This window comes from Hemiscyllium ocellatum, chromosome 22 (genome assembly GCF_020745735.1).
Source record: "Hemiscyllium ocellatum isolate sHemOce1 chromosome 22, sHemOce1.pat.X.cur, whole genome shotgun sequence".
Classification (NCBI taxonomy): domain Eukaryota; kingdom Metazoa; phylum Chordata; class Chondrichthyes; order Orectolobiformes; family Hemiscylliidae; genus Hemiscyllium; species Hemiscyllium ocellatum.
In genome coordinates this window covers 36,811,602-36,829,366 of record NC_083422.1, presented here as the reverse complement: position 1 = coordinate 36,829,366, position 17,765 = coordinate 36,811,602, and the positions used below count along the sequence as shown (strand labels likewise).

The following is a 17,765-nucleotide window of genomic DNA, read 5'->3' as shown; positions in this document are numbered from 1 at the left end:
GGCCTCCCATATAGGCAGATCTTACAGACATCAGGATAACCTGAAAAGACTGCTTTGTTTACATACTTAAAGCAGATGGGATCCATAACTATATAAATAGTGACACAGTGTGTAGAAAGGCAAATGAGTAACCATTTGTAAATCAGTGTAGGGCTCAGCTGGACTGTTGGATTCAGTCCAACATCTTTTGGGAAGGATCTTGACATGTTGGAAGAGGTTGGCAATGAACTCTACAAGATTGTCCCCAGGCATTAGGGGAATTCATTTATTTAGGGAGACTGGAGAAACTGGGCCTCCTCTCCTTTGAGGGAAAGGGTTAAGGCACAATTTGATAGTCAGTTAGTCCCAAGGCAGCTTGCTGACCAGAGGACAACGATTTGAAATTGATTGGCGAAAGAACCGATGGAAAAAGTTTCTTTCTACACAGCAAGTGGTGATGTGAAGTACAGATGTCCAAAATGGTGAAGAGAGCACTGCATTGGTAATTTTCTGCTGGGAATAGCAGACTTAATTAAAGGAGAAAAAAAATCATCTGCTTGGCTTTCGGAGAGGTGTGTAAGGGTGGAACTAAGTGGAAAAACTTGCACAACTATAATGAGTGGAATGGCTTTGTTTTATTTTGTGCTATAATTTCCATAAACAAAACGATTCAGGCAGCTTTCTATGCTTTACGGTAGCTCTTGATTGTTCGCGGATTATTTGTATAATCTTGAAGTGCACTATCTTTTGCAAGTAGATGAGGTTATTTGATTTGGCTACTGGCCTTTAGGTAGCTTCAGCTCCACCATCTTGAATAATTATTCTTCCCCCAAATTTTTGCTTCACGTGTATTTACCTCTCATTAACCTAGTTAGACTGTGGCTTCATCTGATGACTTATTCCACATCTTGCTATAGCTAGCTGTTTTGAAGCATTTTTGTTTTTGCTGTTAAAATACAAGTCCTTGTAGTAAACTTTGTTTTATCGTGATTGGATGTTTTAAATGCCTTTGAATTTGGTTTCAGTTTTAAACCACAGAATTGAGTAATGTGTGGAAACTTTCACCCAACTTCTCATTTTTAGTCTCTTATTTGGTGAGATTTCTGTAAATTCCAATTGCTGCACATCATCCAATACTCAGTATTTTTAATCCCTTCCTTTATCCTTTAAAATCAGAGACCACATGCGGTAATGTCCTCAGTAGCTAACTCAGTTGTTCAAAATCTTCTCTTCAACTCAAATGCATAGCAGACATGAAGTTGAAACTTGGATGTGCAGATTTTAGGAACATAGTAACAAAAGGAGGCCTTTCAGCCCCTTGAGGCTAATCCACCCTTCATTGAGATCATGGCTGATTGGTGGTCGAACTTTACATGAGCCTTCCTTTTGGCTCATGTCCCTTAATAGCTTTGCTGAACAGATGATGTTATTACCATGTCATTGCAAGACCTCACCAGCAACCCTTCCCAGTGCTGCCTTATAAAAGTGCATGTTTTAATTTCTATGACCCTTTTAGCTCAATATCATTAACTAGCTGATTTATTTAATCAATATGTGCTTACTCTTGTAGCAATAACCTTGGCTCTGAAATTCATCTTTCTCCAATGTTGCCACTGTCACTGGGGAAATTTGCAGGAGCAGTAAACCACGTCTGTGTAAATCCTGTTCTGTATTGGAAGGAAGTTAAACCTTTGTTTGAAGAATATTACAGGGCTAATTTGTCGTCTTTGGTTCTCATTGCAAGTAAAATATTCAGTTCAGCTGGCTAATTATCTCAGCCTTAAAGATGGTTTTTGAGAGTTGGGATGTAGTAATTTGCTAAAGTTAGGTGGTACAGTGGTTAGCACTGCTGCCTCACAGCGCCAGGGACCCAAGTTCAATTCTACCCTCTGGTGACTATGTTGAGTTTGCGCATTCTCCTTGTCTGTCTGGGTTTCTTCTGGGCACTCTGGTTTCCTCCCACATCGAAAAATATACAGCTTAAGTGGATTGACCAGGCTAAATTGTTTGTTGTGGTAAAAACAATGACTGCAATGCTGGAAACCAGATTCTGGATCAGTGGTGCTGGAAGAGCACAGCAGTTCAGGCAGCATCCAACGAGCAGTGAAATCAACATTTCGGGCAAAAGCCCTCCCACCGCTGTCAGTGATTATTTTTTAAATTGTTTGTTGTGTCCAGGGACGTGCAAGCTAGATGGGTTAGCTGTGGGAAATGTCGGTTTACAGGGACAAGGTGGGTGGGTTGGGTCTGGGTGGGATGCTCTTTGGAGGGTAGGTGTGCGCTTGATGGGCCAAATGGCTGCCTCCAACAATGCAAGGATTCTATTTGTGTTTCGAAGGATCCTTTTCAAAGCAATGAGTGGTTTAAAGGCACCTGACTTTTATAACTGTAAGGTATGTAGTGAGAGTGAATTTGAATCTGAAACTGTCTCAGCCAGATCGATTGCCGATGATTAAGTGAGACTTGAAATCCATTAAAGTGTAACAGTGGGGAGCAAAACCAGAAATGCTGGAAGAGCTTTGGAATAGCTTCTGTGGAGAAAAATCAGTTAACGTTTCAGGTCTGTGACCCTTCCTCAAACCCTTCTGGGGATGGTGGTTTTCAAGTGATTTTCAGTTTGGAATAGGCTGGGTGCAGGGAAGGTCCAGTTTAAGAATTTGACAAGGTTTGAAATTCTGAGCAAGGGTTTCAAACACCTTTGGCAAGCCCAAGCTAACAGAGGGGCTTCCTGTTTGCAAGACTCGAGCGAGCTGTTGGATTAGGAGATTTCTGATCCAAGGTTGATAACACAAGCAGCAGCTGAAATAGAGTGCTGGAGAAACACAGCAGGTCTGGCAGCATCTGTGGAGCGAGAAACAGTTAACATTTCGAATCTTATGATGCTTCAGAACTGTAAATGAATAGCAAGGTTCAGAGGGATCTGGGTCAAGTGCTGGCAAATAGGACTACATCAGGGGAGGGTATCTGGTCGGCATGAACGAGTTGGACCGTGCTGTACATCCCTATGACACTATGACTTGTCTTGAAGAGTAAGATGACAACCATGGAATAGAAAGTGGAAGACCTAAGATATATCAACCCTCTCAGTTCTTCGAAGCAATATTTGGATAATGCTTAAATGTTCCAATTTGAGGTATGAGTAATTGGAAGTGTAAGGTTACATTTAAGTGCAAGAGAAAATTCAGGTTACTCCATTACATAGAAATTCAGTCTAAGTAACTGAGAATATGGTTATTAGTGTTCATGTACCTTGCCTTTAGTGTGGTAAACGTTTGTTTTAAACAGTGTACCAATTCTTCGAGTTAACACCTAGGTTTTTGGATACTAAAGAGTTAAAATGTTTCTTGACTTCTACCGAAATCATAACCCATTTCATGAGTGACATAAAGCCTTGTCCATTCTTCCCACCATTTCTAGTCTCCCTCTCCACAGCCCTCTGCTTGTAATAGTTTTTAATAAAGAATCCATTCCTTAAGTTTAGTGGCTGTAGAGGAAGTGTTGAACCTCTGATTCTCCTCCTGTTGTGTTAGGAACACAAATATCAAGGAAGTGAGGACATTGTAATTTTTTTGTGTGGGTAATGCAGAAATCTCCAGCAATCCTAGCAGCACCTCTCATTATAAAGTTGAGGTTGAAGATTGTTTGGCAATAATATGCTGAGTTCTGAGGAAGGGTCACTGAGCCTGAAATGTTAGCTCTGCTTGCACTTCAGATTCTGCCAGACCTGCTGAGCTTTTCCAGCAGCTTCTATGTTTGTGTGAATAATCTGCATCTACTTGCCTGGTTGTAATCCTCAATTTTGAGAGACAGATGCCAGTTTTATCTGCTCTTGTCAATTTTGATATGATCAAAATATTTCATATTGGGTTATTGTATGGTAAAATCATACTGCTGTAAAAGAATATCGTTAAGTGGTTTGAATAAAGATCAGTCAATAGTCTATGGGGCCATAATATTGATCCTAATACTGTAAAATAATGCAGCTGTAATACTTATTTGTAGTTTTACTTGAATTTGGGAATGACTCGTGTTAATGGTTGCATGCTATGAATTTCTACTAACTTGATCAGAAATTTTGCTTGTCAAAATTAAACATTGCAATTGATATTGCTAACCAATGGCAGCATATTGATTTAATCTGCAGACCTGCACATGGATAAATTAACATTTTGTTTAGCTGTGGTCTTGTAATCTTGCTGGTGAGGTCCTTTCTCCTATGTCCCATAGTTGTATCAACCTTATTATCTTTTTCATAATACAGACTTAACACACGTAATCTGCCGTCAATTCATTTTCTTAATGAAGAGAATACAGACCGAGGTAGTTGCCTCATTGGTGTAGTTTGTAGCTTTTTATTGTTCAATTTGTCAAATGTATGTTCTCAAGCTAAAAAATATAGTGTACATGGTTTTCCATTATTAGTAACACATGGTTAATTTGTTTGCTATTACTGCAGTATAGAGTCCAGGTATACAGCACGGAAACAGACCCTTGGGTCAACTTGTCCATGCGGACCAGATATCCCAACGCAATCTAGTCCCACCTGCCAACACCTGGCCCGTATCCCTCCAAACCCTTCATATTTATAAACCCGTCAAGATGCCTTTCAAATGTTGTAATTATACCAGCATTCTCCATTTCCAATCACGTATTACCCTCTGTGTAAAAGAAAAAATTGCCCCTTTGGTCTCTTTTATATTTATTTTCCCTCTTACCCTATCTATGCCTTCTGGTTCTGGACTCTCCCCACCCCAGGGAAAAGACTTTGTCTATTTATCCTATCCATGCTCCTCGTGAATTTATAAAGCTCTATAAAGTCACCCCTCAGCCTCTGATGCTCCAGGGAAAACAGCCCCAACCTATTCAGCCTCTCTCTATAGCTCAAATCGTCCAACCCTGGCGACATCCTTTGAAGTTTCACAACATCCTTCTGATAGGAAGGAGACCAGAATTGCACACAATATTCCAACAGTGGCCTAACTCATTTCCAGTAGAGCCACAATATGACTTACAATTTCTGTTCTTTAGTGTAGAAAAAAATGTTTGAAAGGGATTCTTTTGTGCTGAACAGTTACTGTGTAGATAATAGTATGAGTGCCAAGTGATTTGCATTGAGGAAAATTTTCTCTTTGCCCTCCCCAACCTCTAGGGGGATATATCCATCTCATCTTAAATATCATTCCATTGTAATAACTGTTAACCTGACTCCACGGTATAGGAATCACGCATTTTTCGAATGGTGTTAGCTTGTACATAAATGTAATCTCCTTTCACGACTTTTTCAAATTGAAAGATTTCTTGTCTTGCCATCCTATGCCCAGCCTTCTGCCCTTTTTTCCCCCCTCTGGCATTTGGTCAGGCTTATGGGGAAAAATCTCAGTCACAGCTTTCCTCATGGTCATCAATGTTGTTCTGACGTGTTTTGCCATGAATTGGACACATGGTTTTAATTTTTTTCCCCTCAACTGAATTATTTTGAGTGATCCTGTGTTGATTTGAGCAGTAAAATTCCTGACAGGCTATAGTCATGTTGAGTCATAGATCCTGTCATGAAACTCTGACAAAATGTTAAATGTGCTGTTGGCAGAACTTGTAGCGCAATGGAAGAGCTCCTGGATGCTGACAATATCCTGATCGTATTGGATTTCCTTCAATCAGTATTTTATGGAAATCATTGATAATACTTTAGCAATTGTTCAGTCAACACATTCCAAATAGGGTGTTCTCCCATGCCATTTCCTTATTCTACTATACAGCCGTATCTTGGTTGGGTCAGGTATAAGAGATGCAATTTTATGCAAAAACGTGGTTAAATTGATGCTCGTCTGATAAAATTATTTATGCAAAGTGCCTGTGTGTGCTATTGTTATTAAATTGAGTTGTTTTGATTCTGTTTGGAGAAATGTATTTGCAGTTGTATGATATGACAGTCATTTGACCACTCGCACTGTCAGCTTGGGAGGATCCATTTGAAGGCTCCATGTGAAAGAGTCCCAGATGTGTGTAGCTGAAAGAGTAAATCTCCAGAGCTGTAAAAGTCTATATAAACTGTCTATTAAAAATAAAAGCAAGGAACAATTAGAGCAGTAGTCTGTAACTTTGACCTGCTGGTGAGTCACAACTGTTGTGAATTGTCTGGTTCCTTGCACTGCAGAAATTAGAGACACAGTAAGTCATGCACTGGCAGCAAATGGTATTTGCCTGGATCCTGTGGAGGAGAAAGCAGGAGCAGCACAGTGGCTCAGTGGTTAGCACTGCTGCCTCACAGTATAGGGATCCATCTTCGACTCAGCCTCAGGCGATACCTGCGTGGAGTTTGCACATTCTTCCCATGGCTGTGTGGGTTTCCTCTGGGTGCTCCTGTTTCCTCCCACAGTCCAAACTCATGCAGGTTAGGTAGATTTAACCATGGGGAATGCAGGATAAAGTGGGTCTGGGTGAGATGTTCTTTGGAGGGTCACTGTGGACTCGATGGGCCAAATGGCCCACTTCTACACTGTAGGGATTCAATGAAAAGGAAATATCCAGATCACTCGCCCCAAAGGTTTTTACAAGTCTTTATCTCAAAATAAGCTGAAACATTCACCAAGTTTACCAATAATCATTGGGAAGTAGACTCAACATATGCAGCAACAGAATGGAGAAATGCTAAGTTTGAAGAAGACCTGTTTAAACTGCATAGTTGTTAGTGATACATGGCAAACAAGACTGTCTCAATTTAAAATTTGTGAATAAATTGCATTCACATTGTCGGTAACAGTGCAGTATCAATGCAGTACAGGTCTAAACAGTTTTAGCACCTAGAAAGATATTCTAAAGTAATACACTAAATATGGTTTTAAATTTGGTGTCTCTGGACTTGAGAGCAGATGGAACCCCCCTCAACAGATTTAGTCTTGCACTGTCATCTACTTGGTGATGCTACCAGGAAGAATGCTATTCAGCCAGGGTCCATGAAACCATCATTGTTATCTGTTCAGCCAAAGGCTACCTACCCTGTAAAAAGCCTACAGTCCCGGCAGGGTTATAACTCCAAGCTTCAGACTTGTTTATCTAAGGTGAATGGGGTTTGCTGAACATGGTCTATATGGAATTGTAGACATTCATTTGTTTGCTCACTCTGAGCTCCTAACCTCATGTCCAACTAGCCTCAATTTAATTTGACAGGTTCATCTTCAGGTTGTTGTTTTGAGCCACTTTGCACAACTCAATGAAGATGATGTCGGCGCACAAAATACCAGCGGCTAGTACGTATCGCGCATCAAGTGAATGTTAGTGGTCACAATCCACTTAACACTCTAAGACTGGACGATATTAACCTGCTGCATGGTATAGTGGCTTGTCAGATGTGTCTCCCTTTTACTCTTTTCTACCTGACACTTGTATGCCAAAGTAACTCCAGTTCAGGCAGTTAAAGTACAGTTTACCCTAAACTGTAATGATTGCTGTTCTTTCATATTGTGTATTCCACAATGCTACGTGTATTCCACAATGCTACTTGTATTCTGGCCTTGATCTTCCTGAATTTATAAAAACAAATTCTTCTTTGCATTATGCTGGTTCTCATTAGGCCTAGACACTCTCAGTATAATGCACGCTTTGTCCATTCTCTCGTTGCCTGAAACTACAGTTCTTACAGGTTTGACGAGGTAGCAGCAGCCAGTAATGAGAAACAGTAACTGACCTACAATTAACCATACCACTGGCTAAACACACTACAGCAGGATGGGTGAGGGAGGCAGCACTTCATACTGAGCATGTCCCTCAAAGGCAGAGGTCAGTCTTGCAGCTCCTCTTGTCCAGTGTTTGACAGGCTGCCCTAACGCTTTCTTGTCTTAAGTTCTTTTTCTTGAGATTCTTACACACTTAATGCAACTGCAATGTCTTCTGTGAACAACCAAATTTTATTAAGCAAATACAGCGCAAACTTTCGGGAAACTCTTAACACTCTTTGCCACACTTGTGAAGCCTGTCAAGAGATCTGAACAAAGAAAACAGTCCTTTCTTTATCCAAAATCTTTACATAGCAATCAGTAATGCTGACAAGATAACCCCCAGCCACTCCCTCAGTCACATGCCACTCAAGATACTTTGCAGTAACCTGATCATCTCCAGAAACTGTAATGTTAATCATCCCTTTAATGGTCAAATCTGTTGCAAGTAGTTTTTTTCCCTCACTATAGGGTGCAGCCTGAATTTTAGCTGCAATGTTCTAATTTGATTCTGAATAGATGGTGATGATGCAAATGGCTCTGAATGGGAAGGGACGACAATGTAAACTCACTAATATTCTACCTGCAGAATGGAGAGATCCCACCCTGCCCCCTGGGGCATTCAATTTCTTGCAGGTCAGCAGAGCAAGTTAACTCTTTAATGTCTCACTAGTTCTTCATTTTACAAATATTTGCATGTCTCGTGAAATATATCCCCAAGAGAACATGCCTTCCCAAATACAGTATGAGAACTCGTCTGATTACAAGGCTAGAGCTAAGGGAAGGGGGAAAAGCAAATGACCAATGATGTGAGGTAAAGGAACGGGACACTGGTCAAGCTTCAAGTAAGGATGAAGAAAATGGGCCAGAGAGGAAATGAGCAGAAGGGTATACGAGCAAAAACCCAGAAAGTGCACATCAGGGAATGAACAAAGTGATTTACAAAGCTGTGGTTGGTGGGGTGGGAGGTAGGGGGGGAGAATAAGTTAGTGAAAGCAGAAGTGTGTGACAGCAGCAATGGACTCCTGAATGGGAACAAACATGATTTGAAGGGGAAGGGATTGCCACCAGCGTGTTTGGGTTGAAATAATGTGCAATACCACAGATCATTGAATATTTTTAAAAAATATGCAATCTTGTTTGTTTTTGTGGTTTGGAAATTTCAACAGGTTTTAGGGGAAATGAGAGCAGACATCGAGAACTCCAGTTTGGTGAGAAAAGGAGAAATCCATACCAGATCAGGAACTAATGTTGACAATTGGGTGCACACATCCACCAACTCCAGAGGTTATTGGGAAAATGTAAACTACTGTTTGCATTTGTTGGGAAGTAATGCAAAAGTTTGGGCAGGTGGTCTTTGCTTGTAGTTTAGAGACAGAGGCAGACAGAGGCTCTCTCCTTGGGTCTGCTTTCTCTGCATTGTTTTCTCCTCTGGTCTTTATGCTAGCGTATAGTTTTTTATTTTAGCTGGAGTTTCATACCGATTCAAATGCTTTGCCAACAAGCATCCGTAGCTGTCTATGAATATCCATGTCTGTGTTGTATCTGAGCTGGGCTGGTTCTTTTGTGCCTTGGCTGTTTCATGTTGCTTTGTGTGGGATATGTGCTCACATAAGAAGTGCATTGTTTTCTGTGAAATGCTGCTTGACAAGCTAGTGTAAGGCACCAGATAAATGTTACCTTTTCATATCTATTTGCTAGTCTCATCTAGTGTTCAATATTTTACATGTTATAATGTGGATTAGAAGAGCAATTGTTGAAATGTGATTAATACATTACAGACCAGTTTTAATGCAAGTAGAAATTATTCAATTCAGTGATTATTGAGCTTCATTAGATTGAAGGATAGTAAAATATATTAATGGATGAAACAGCTCGTGGTTCACTTGTCTCCATTTCACCTTCAAGGTTATCTTTTCTCCTTGAGGCATAATCAGTTAGCTCCAGTAGGTCTCCCAGCAACCCGTAAGACTGCTATAGAATGTCACAGTGAAGTTTATTGTTCAAATCTTAAAGTTCTCAGATGAAACGCAAAGCAATTCAGCACCTTGAACATAGTAAGCCAAGGTTATTGAGCAATGGACACTTGAATTTTCACACTTGTGTCAGCAAAGAGTTGTTGCCATTCTATTGAGATTGAATTCCTAGAAAGTAGGAATGTCGCAACTTTAACTTATGAGCAATGACTTTCTCAAAAAAGCTGTTAACTTGAAATATATATTGGGTTACTATGCTGTCCTCAGCTGCTGCTTCAACGACCCTCCCTCCATCAAGTTTGAGGGTGAGGATGTTTGCTAATAATTGCAGTGTTCACTGCCATTTCTGATACCTCCAGATGCTGAACGGTCTGAATCCATACGTACCACGATAATGTCCAAGTTGGGACTGAAGTGGCAACACAAGTGTCAATAAGTGACCATCGATGAAAGGAGAAAATCTGGCCATTTCCCTTTGACAGTCAGTGGCATTTCGACCAGTAAATCCCTTATTATCAACATCCTGGAGATTACAATTGATCAGAGACTGATCTGGGTTCGCCATATAAATGCTGAGACTACAAAAGCAGCTCTGAAGTTGGGTATTTTGTCATGACCAACTTGCCTCCTGACTCCCGAGAGCCTATCCACTTTGTACAAGATACAGTCACTAATGATGGGGGATTGTGGTCACTTTCCAAGTAGTACGCAGTGCCTTCACCATCAAAATGAACGCCATGCAGGATGAAGCAGCCTCACCCTACTTCACCATATCACCACTTCACTCTAACAGCATTGTGTGCCATCTACCATCGTTAGGTCTCTTTTATATCTTTACCCTATCACCCTGAACATATGCCCTCCACTTCTGGGCATTCCTATCCCAGGGAAAAGACTTTGTCTGTTTATCTTATCCACGTCCCTCATGATTTTATAAACCTCTAAGATTAGATTAAATTAGATTCCTTACACCCCTCAGCCTCTGCTCCAGGGCGGTGGCACAGTGGTTAGCACTGCTGTCTCTCAGCACCTGAGACCCGGGTTCAATTCCCGACTCAGGCGACTGACTGTGTGGAGTTTGCACGTTCTCCCCGTGTCTGCGTGGGTTTCCTCCCACAGTCCAAAGATGTGTGGGTCAGGTGAATTGGCTATGCTAAATTGCCCGTAGTGTTAGGTAAGGGGCAAATGAAGGGATATGGGTGGTTTGCGCTTCGGCGGGTCGGTGTGGACTTGTTGGGCCGAAGGGCCTGTTTCCACACTGTAAGTAATCTAATCTAAAAAACAGCCCCAGCCTATTCAGTCTCTCCCTATAGCTCAAATCCTCCAACCCTGGCAACATCCTTGTAAATCTTTTCTGAATCCTTTCAAGTTTCACAACATCTTTCCGATAGGAAGGAGACCAGAATTGCATGCAATATTCCAACAGTGGCCTAACTGATGTCCTGTACAGCCGCAATATGACCTCCCAACTGCTGTGCTCAATACTCTGACCAATAAAGGAAAGCATACCAAATGCTGCCTTTACTATCCTATCTACCTGTAATTCTCTTTTCAAGGAGCTATGAACCTGCAGTCCAAGGTCTTTTTGTTCAGCAACACTCCCTAGGACTTGACCATTAAGTGTATAAGTCGTGTTGAGATTTGCTTTCCCAAAATGCAGCACCTCGCATTTATCTAAACTCCATCTGCCACTCAGCCCATTGCCCATCTGATCAAGATCTCGTAGTCTGAGGTAATTATCTTCGCTATTCACTACGTCTCCAGTTTTGGTATTATCTGCAAACTTACTAATGATACCTCTTATGCTTACATCCAAACCATTTATATAAATGAAAAGTAGTGGACCCAGCACTGATCCTTCTGGCACTCCACTGATCACAGGCCTCCAGTCTGAAAAACAGCTCTCTGTCTTCTACCTTTTTGAGTCAGTTCTATATCAAAATGGCTAGTTCTCCCTGTATTCCTTGTCAACCAGTCTCCCATGAGGAACCTTGTTGAATGCCTTACTAAATTAAGATATATAGATAATATCTACCACTCTGTCCTCATCAATCCTCTTTGTTACTTCTTTAAAAATCTCAATCAAACTTGAGAGGCATGATTTCCCACTCCCGAAGCCATATTGACTGTTTGTTTCTAATCTGTCCCTGCCTTTCCAAATAGATGTACATCATGTCCCTCAGGATTCCCTCCAGCAACTTAGCTACTATCGGCGTCAGGTTCACTGGTCTCTAGTTCCCTGGCGTGTCCTTACCACCCTTCTTAAACAGTGGCACCACGTTAGTCAACCTCCAGTCTTCCGTCACCTCACCTGTGACTATCGATGATACAAATATCTCAGCAAGAGGCCTGGCAATCACTTCCCTAGCTTCCCACAGAGTTCTAGGGTACACCTGATCAGGTCCTGGGGATTTATCCACCTTTACTCATTTCAAATTATCCAGCACTTCCTCCTCTGTAATAGAGACATGTTTCAAGACTTCATCATTTATTTCCCCACATTGTATATCTTCCATATCTTTTTCCATGGTAAATACTCGTTTAGTATCTCCCCCATCTCCTGTGACTCCACACGCTTTTGTTATGTTTTCTGCGGTTCTATTCTCTCCCTGGTCACCCTTTTGTCCCTAATGTATTTGTAAAAATTCTTTGGCAAATAGAGTTAAGGAGAATCCAAAGCTATCTCATGTCCCCTTTTTGCCCTCCTGATTTTCCTCTTAAATATACTCTTAGTGCCTTAGTACTCTTCTAAGGATTCACTTGATCTATCCTGTCTATGCCTGACATATGCTTCCTCCTTTTTCTTGACCAAACTCTGAATTTCTCTCGTCATCCAGCAGTCCCTACACGTTCCAGCCTTTCCTTTTCAACCAAACAGGAATTTACTGTCTCTGGATTCACGTTATCTCATTTCTGAAGGCTTCCCATTTTCCAGCTGTCTCTTTACCTGCGAACATCTGCCCCAAATCAGCTTTTGAAAGTTCTTGCCTAATACCATCAAAATTGGCCTTTCTCCAATTTAGAATTTCAACTTTTAGATCTGGTCTATCCTTTTCCATCACTATTTCAAGACTAATAGAATTATGGTCGCTGGCCCCAAAGTACTCCCCCACTGACACCTCCGTCACCTGCCCTGCCTTATTTCCCAAGAGTAGGTCACGTTTTGCACCTTCTCTAGTCGGAACATCCACCTATTGAATCAGAAAACGTGCTTGTACACACTGAAAAAATTCCTCTCCCTCTAAACCCTTGATACTATGGCTGTCCCAGTCTATGTTTGGAAAGTTAAAATTCTCTACCATAACCACCCTATTATTCTTACGGCTAACTGAGATCTCCTGACAAATCTGTTTCTCAATTTCCCTCTGACTATTAGGGGGTCTATAATACAATCTCAACAAGGTGATCATTCCTTTCTTATTTCTTCGTTCAATCCAAATAACGTCCGTGGATGTATTTCCGGAAATATCCTCCCTCAGTACAGTTGTAATGCTATCCCTCGTCAAAAACACCACTCCCCCCTCCTCTCCTGCCTCCCTTTCTGTCCTTCCTGTAGCATTTGTATCCTGGAACATTAAGCTGCCAGTCCTGCCCATCCCTGAGCAATGTTTCTGTAATTATGATAGCCGAGTCTCATGTTCCTAACCATGCCCTGAGCTCATCTGTGTTCCTGTTTGGCCTGTTGCATTGAAATAAATGCTTGTGCCCCTAATAGTGTGTGGATAACCAGGATGTAGTGTATAATCAATGTTAATTTGGCAGCTAAGTTTAGAAGCATTGCTGTTTGAAACTTAGTTAAGGATGACCACAACCCTACCAGGAAAAATAATGCTGCTGGTGAATATGTCACCACTGCATTTGTTGTGGTTAAATATTGAATCCATTCTGTTGCCTGGCACTCACTAGTATTTGAGTTCAAATGGTTCAGGGAAATGAATGTGTTTTGTATTGTCTGATTCATAATTTTTCCTTGAAAAATCAGAGACAGCAATTGTCATGCCTCAAGGACTGCAGAAATGAGTACTGCTGCTGCGGGCCATTATAACATCCTGTAATCTGGAAGTGTCCTTGGAACTTGTGGAAGGACAGTTGGTTAATTCTCTCGCTGTCAGCTTGCTTGCCTCCACAGGATAATTTACACAAGGGATTTTCTCCAAAATCCTGAAGCAATCTGAATTGAGAGCTTCTCCGTGAAAGACAATCTGGGCCAACCAATTTAATGTTCTTTTTCTGACTGTGTTCTCCTAATATGCCGACAAATAGCCAATCTAAAATTGTTGTAAATTTGGCTTTGTGATCTTTGTTTCTTCCTCCACCAATACATGACTAACAATTTGGAAACGTGAGAATATAAATGATTGTTGTCACTGATGTCGGGTAAATGGTACCCAAACTTTATTTGTTCCTGTTGCTCGGACGGACGGACACACACACTCTCACACTCACACTCACACTCACACACTGTGTGAGGATTCCTCTGAATTCACCAACATGCAACGAAAGCCTTATTGTGAAAGACAAATCTTTTATTTGTTTATTTCTTCAAGATTATTGAAAACTAAATACATAGTTAAGCCAAAGCTGCTTGCTCTTAAAATTATATTGACTGGTTACTGGTGGTTGGGTTCACTGGCATTTTTCCAAAAAGATTACGTGACCTTATGGCCACATTTTTGTTTTAGAAAGTCATTCTCCCCCCCCCCCCCCACCCCCCCCCCCCCCCCCCCCCCCCCACCCCCCACCCCCCGGACACACAGACCTCATTAGTGTGAAAAATTGTAAGTTCGCAATGCTGCTCGTGTGATTCCTCCTCAACCCTATTACTATGCTGACTTTGATTTATTCTCTAAAGCAATAGTAATGCTTCTTATTATTGATTTTGTTGTGTAACCATTGCTTGAAGGCCTTATTGAAAAATGACTGCTGTTGGCTTTCAGAAAGAAGTTCCTTATGGCACGATAATATATCAACTGCCATTTACATTGGCTATGGTCTCTGTGACAGTGTAATTCAGAGCTTGTTTCCTTCACTGCTATGGCATTTGACATGATGGAGTTTTCATTCATTTGTAGCACTGTCCATTTTCTTGTAGTGTGTGTTTTTATCATCATGCACATCACGGAAAAAAGTAATGATTCCTATCATTTTTCAACAGCTACTGACTTGCTTCTGGCCTGGAACCCTATTTGCCTTGGTTTGGTGGAGGGAGTCATTGGGAAGATTCAGCTACATACAGGTAAGGTTTTATTCCATGAAGCATTATGATTAAACACACTTAAGAGTCCTCTGATGTAATGCAATGAAGGCTTGCATTGCTGCTGAGAGCAATATTGCTCAGGCTATTCATCTTACACTAACAGGGCAAATGGAGAAGACCAAATTTCATCTGATCGCAACTATTTCCACTGCAGGCTGATTGGTTGGCAAGTCAACTCTGACCACCCTTTTCACCTGTAGTATTAATTTGATGTTTTGAAATGTGACTTTCTTGCGTTTGTCACCCTGGTGGCAACAAACAAGAAGCTTGAGTGATATGGCTTTTGTGGAAGCAATATTCAAACTCTGTCCAGTCAATGGGAGATGGGGTCCAGGGAAAGCATGACTTTTCAGGATCTTGTTAATGTAGAAACCTTGCACAGACCTTGTAGCAACGTGATTGACTAGATGGATCATTAGGATTTTGAATATGTCCCTTGAGTTAATGAAATCCTGTTTATTTCAGGTGAACAGTTTTATCATGTATGTCAGGGGAAAAAGTAGATGTTCACTAAAGCATTGCATTCTCTACTAGTTATTAGCGTTTTAGTGCACTCTTAACAGTTGTTGATATAAATCATACATTCTCCTTTTGGGCATGGTGACTTAACTCTGAAGTGTTGGCCCAGGGTTAAGATGACCCTTACTGATGGAGGGTCAGCTGTTGATTGGGTAGAGTTGCAACTCTCCTGAATTTTCCTGGCTGAAGAAGTGGGGAAAACGAGGCATCTTTCCTGTTGCTGATCAAGGTCTATAGGATTTGAGTCTGTCAGTCAGTTAGGAATGCAAAAATAGGTTAGTCTTGATGCAAGAGAATTTGTGGATGGGACCAAAGATTTCTTGTTGTATAGTGCACTGGTGATCGCACATCTGGAGTATTGTCTACTGTTCTGGTCTCCTTGCCACACAGTTATCATAGTGTACCATAGAAAATAAGAGCAGGATTAGGCCATTTGGCCCTTTTGAGCTAGCTCCACCATTCATTATAATTGGCTGATCTTCCAAAGTCTGGTGCCACTACTTCCCCATGTCATTGGATCACATTAACCTCAAGTTATATCCAGTTCCTTGTTTAAATTGTAATGTTTTGGCATCAAAAGAAATTTTGGTTCTTGATACAGTGAGGAGACTGGGGCTGCATTCTGTGGAGTTTAGAAGACTGAGAGGTAACCTCTGAAAAACATATGCAAATTTTCAAGGGATAGGGGTAGACTAGAGGTGCAAAGGGTATTCCTCCTGACTCTAAAATCAGGAGACAGTCTCAACTAAAAGGGATTAAGGAGGAAGAACGCCTTCTCTCAGGTTTTTCACATCTTTGGAGTTCTCCACTTGAGAGTTGTCGAACTCCAGTCATGAAGTTCAAGGTGGAAAACGATGGATATCTAATCACAGAAAACATAAGAGGATGGGGTTAATGTGGGGAATATGACATTGTGGTTAATAATCAGCTATGATCTAGAGTACTGGAGCTGGCTTGAGAGACTGAAAATGTCTCCATACAATAATATGTGGTGTTAATGAGACTTGATCTAACTTATTGCTTGCAATTTGTCTCTAAGGAGACATAAGAAACAGTTCAGGAGATTGAATAGGCTGATTTAAGATGAAAGGGTTAAAAGGTTAAGTAGTTTGACCTTGTACCTAACCAGATTTAGAAGGCTTTAGGGTGAACCTTTTGCGTCATAACAAAATTCTGAAGTCACCTTGAGATGAATGCTGAGACATGTTACCCCTTGTACAGCAATCTAGAACTGGGAAAATAGTTTCTGAATAAGGAAGTGCCAGTACTGGGCATGTATGGGAAGGCATTTCTTTTCTAGGTGTTGTGAATCATTGCTTGCCTCTATTTAGGGACAATTGAAGGTGGACATATGTTCCATTTCTTTGACTAGGGCCTGGTTAAAGGATTTGGGGAATGGAAAGAACAGGGCAGTTGATAACAAGATATGATCAGCTGTGATCATATTGAATGGTAGAAGCAAGCTTGAGGAGCTGTTAGACCTTTGAAGATGTTTTTGTGCTCCACCGACCAATGTCATGGCAGTGGATTATCTCGTTGTCTGAATGTAAAGTGTTCTTTCAATTTTCGCTGAAAGATCTGCTATCCTGAGTGAAGAAGATCATCTTCTTTAGTCCCTTTTGAGACTTTCTTTTTGATTCTAGCGTCAGGAGGGATATCCTTTCCGCCCCTAGTCAGCATATCCCTTCAAATTTTCCCCTCAGCACAAACTGTTATTGTGCTCCATTTAGGCACAAGGATATTGTTCCTCTTAGTTTCTTTAAATCTGGTGAGATATTAAAATTATTTCACCTCCAGTCGCTCCCTCCTTTTGGATTCATTGTTTCATTACAAGTAATTTCTACTTAGCATTTAAATCTGAAGTTGCCTTGTAATATCTAGCAAAAGAAGGTTGTTGGCAATGAGCCACTTTCACCTCAGGACATCTCTGCAGGAGTTATTCAGGATGGTGACTGAGGTCCATCTACCTTTAGCTGCTTCATTCATGATCTTGCCTCCATTGTAAGGTTAAAGATGGGGATGTCTGATATTCACTTGTAACTATCCCCTGGCTATTGAAGCAAAAGCAGACAAAATCCAGCTTTGGACTGACAAATGACAAGTAAAGGGGCACCACACAAGTGTTGAGCCATGAGAGAGAATTTTACTTTCACCCCATGACATTGGATAGCTTCACCATTGCTGAATCCTCCAGCATAAACAACCTGGGTAGTTACTAATTGAGCAGAAACTGAAATTGGGGAGCGCCTTACATATGAATCATGACTGTGGTGCAAGAGCAAGGTCTGACGTTTGCGATTTTGCAGCAAGAACCCTTCACCT

At 41.1% G+C, this 17,765-nt stretch overlaps 1 protein-coding gene across 2 annotated transcripts in view; it reads left to right on the top strand.

Moving 5' to 3' along the window:
• The window catches only part of inpp5f (inositol polyphosphate-5-phosphatase F), a 209,877-nt gene that overhangs the window by 59,348 nt on the left and 132,764 nt on the right, over positions 1-17,765 (top strand). Inside the window, exons 1-2 of one of the 2 annotated variants that reach the window (XM_060842078.1) lie at positions 471-481; positions 14,823-14,903. Coding sequence is in view for 1 of the 2 variants with exons in the window: in XM_060842076.1 (XP_060698059.1) it covers positions 14,823-14,903 (81 nt within the window). In the remaining variant the exon portion in view is untranslated. Of the gene's footprint in view, positions 1-470; positions 482-14,822; positions 14,904-17,765 lie in introns of those variants that run through there. The other variant, XM_060842076.1, reaches the window with a different exon arrangement.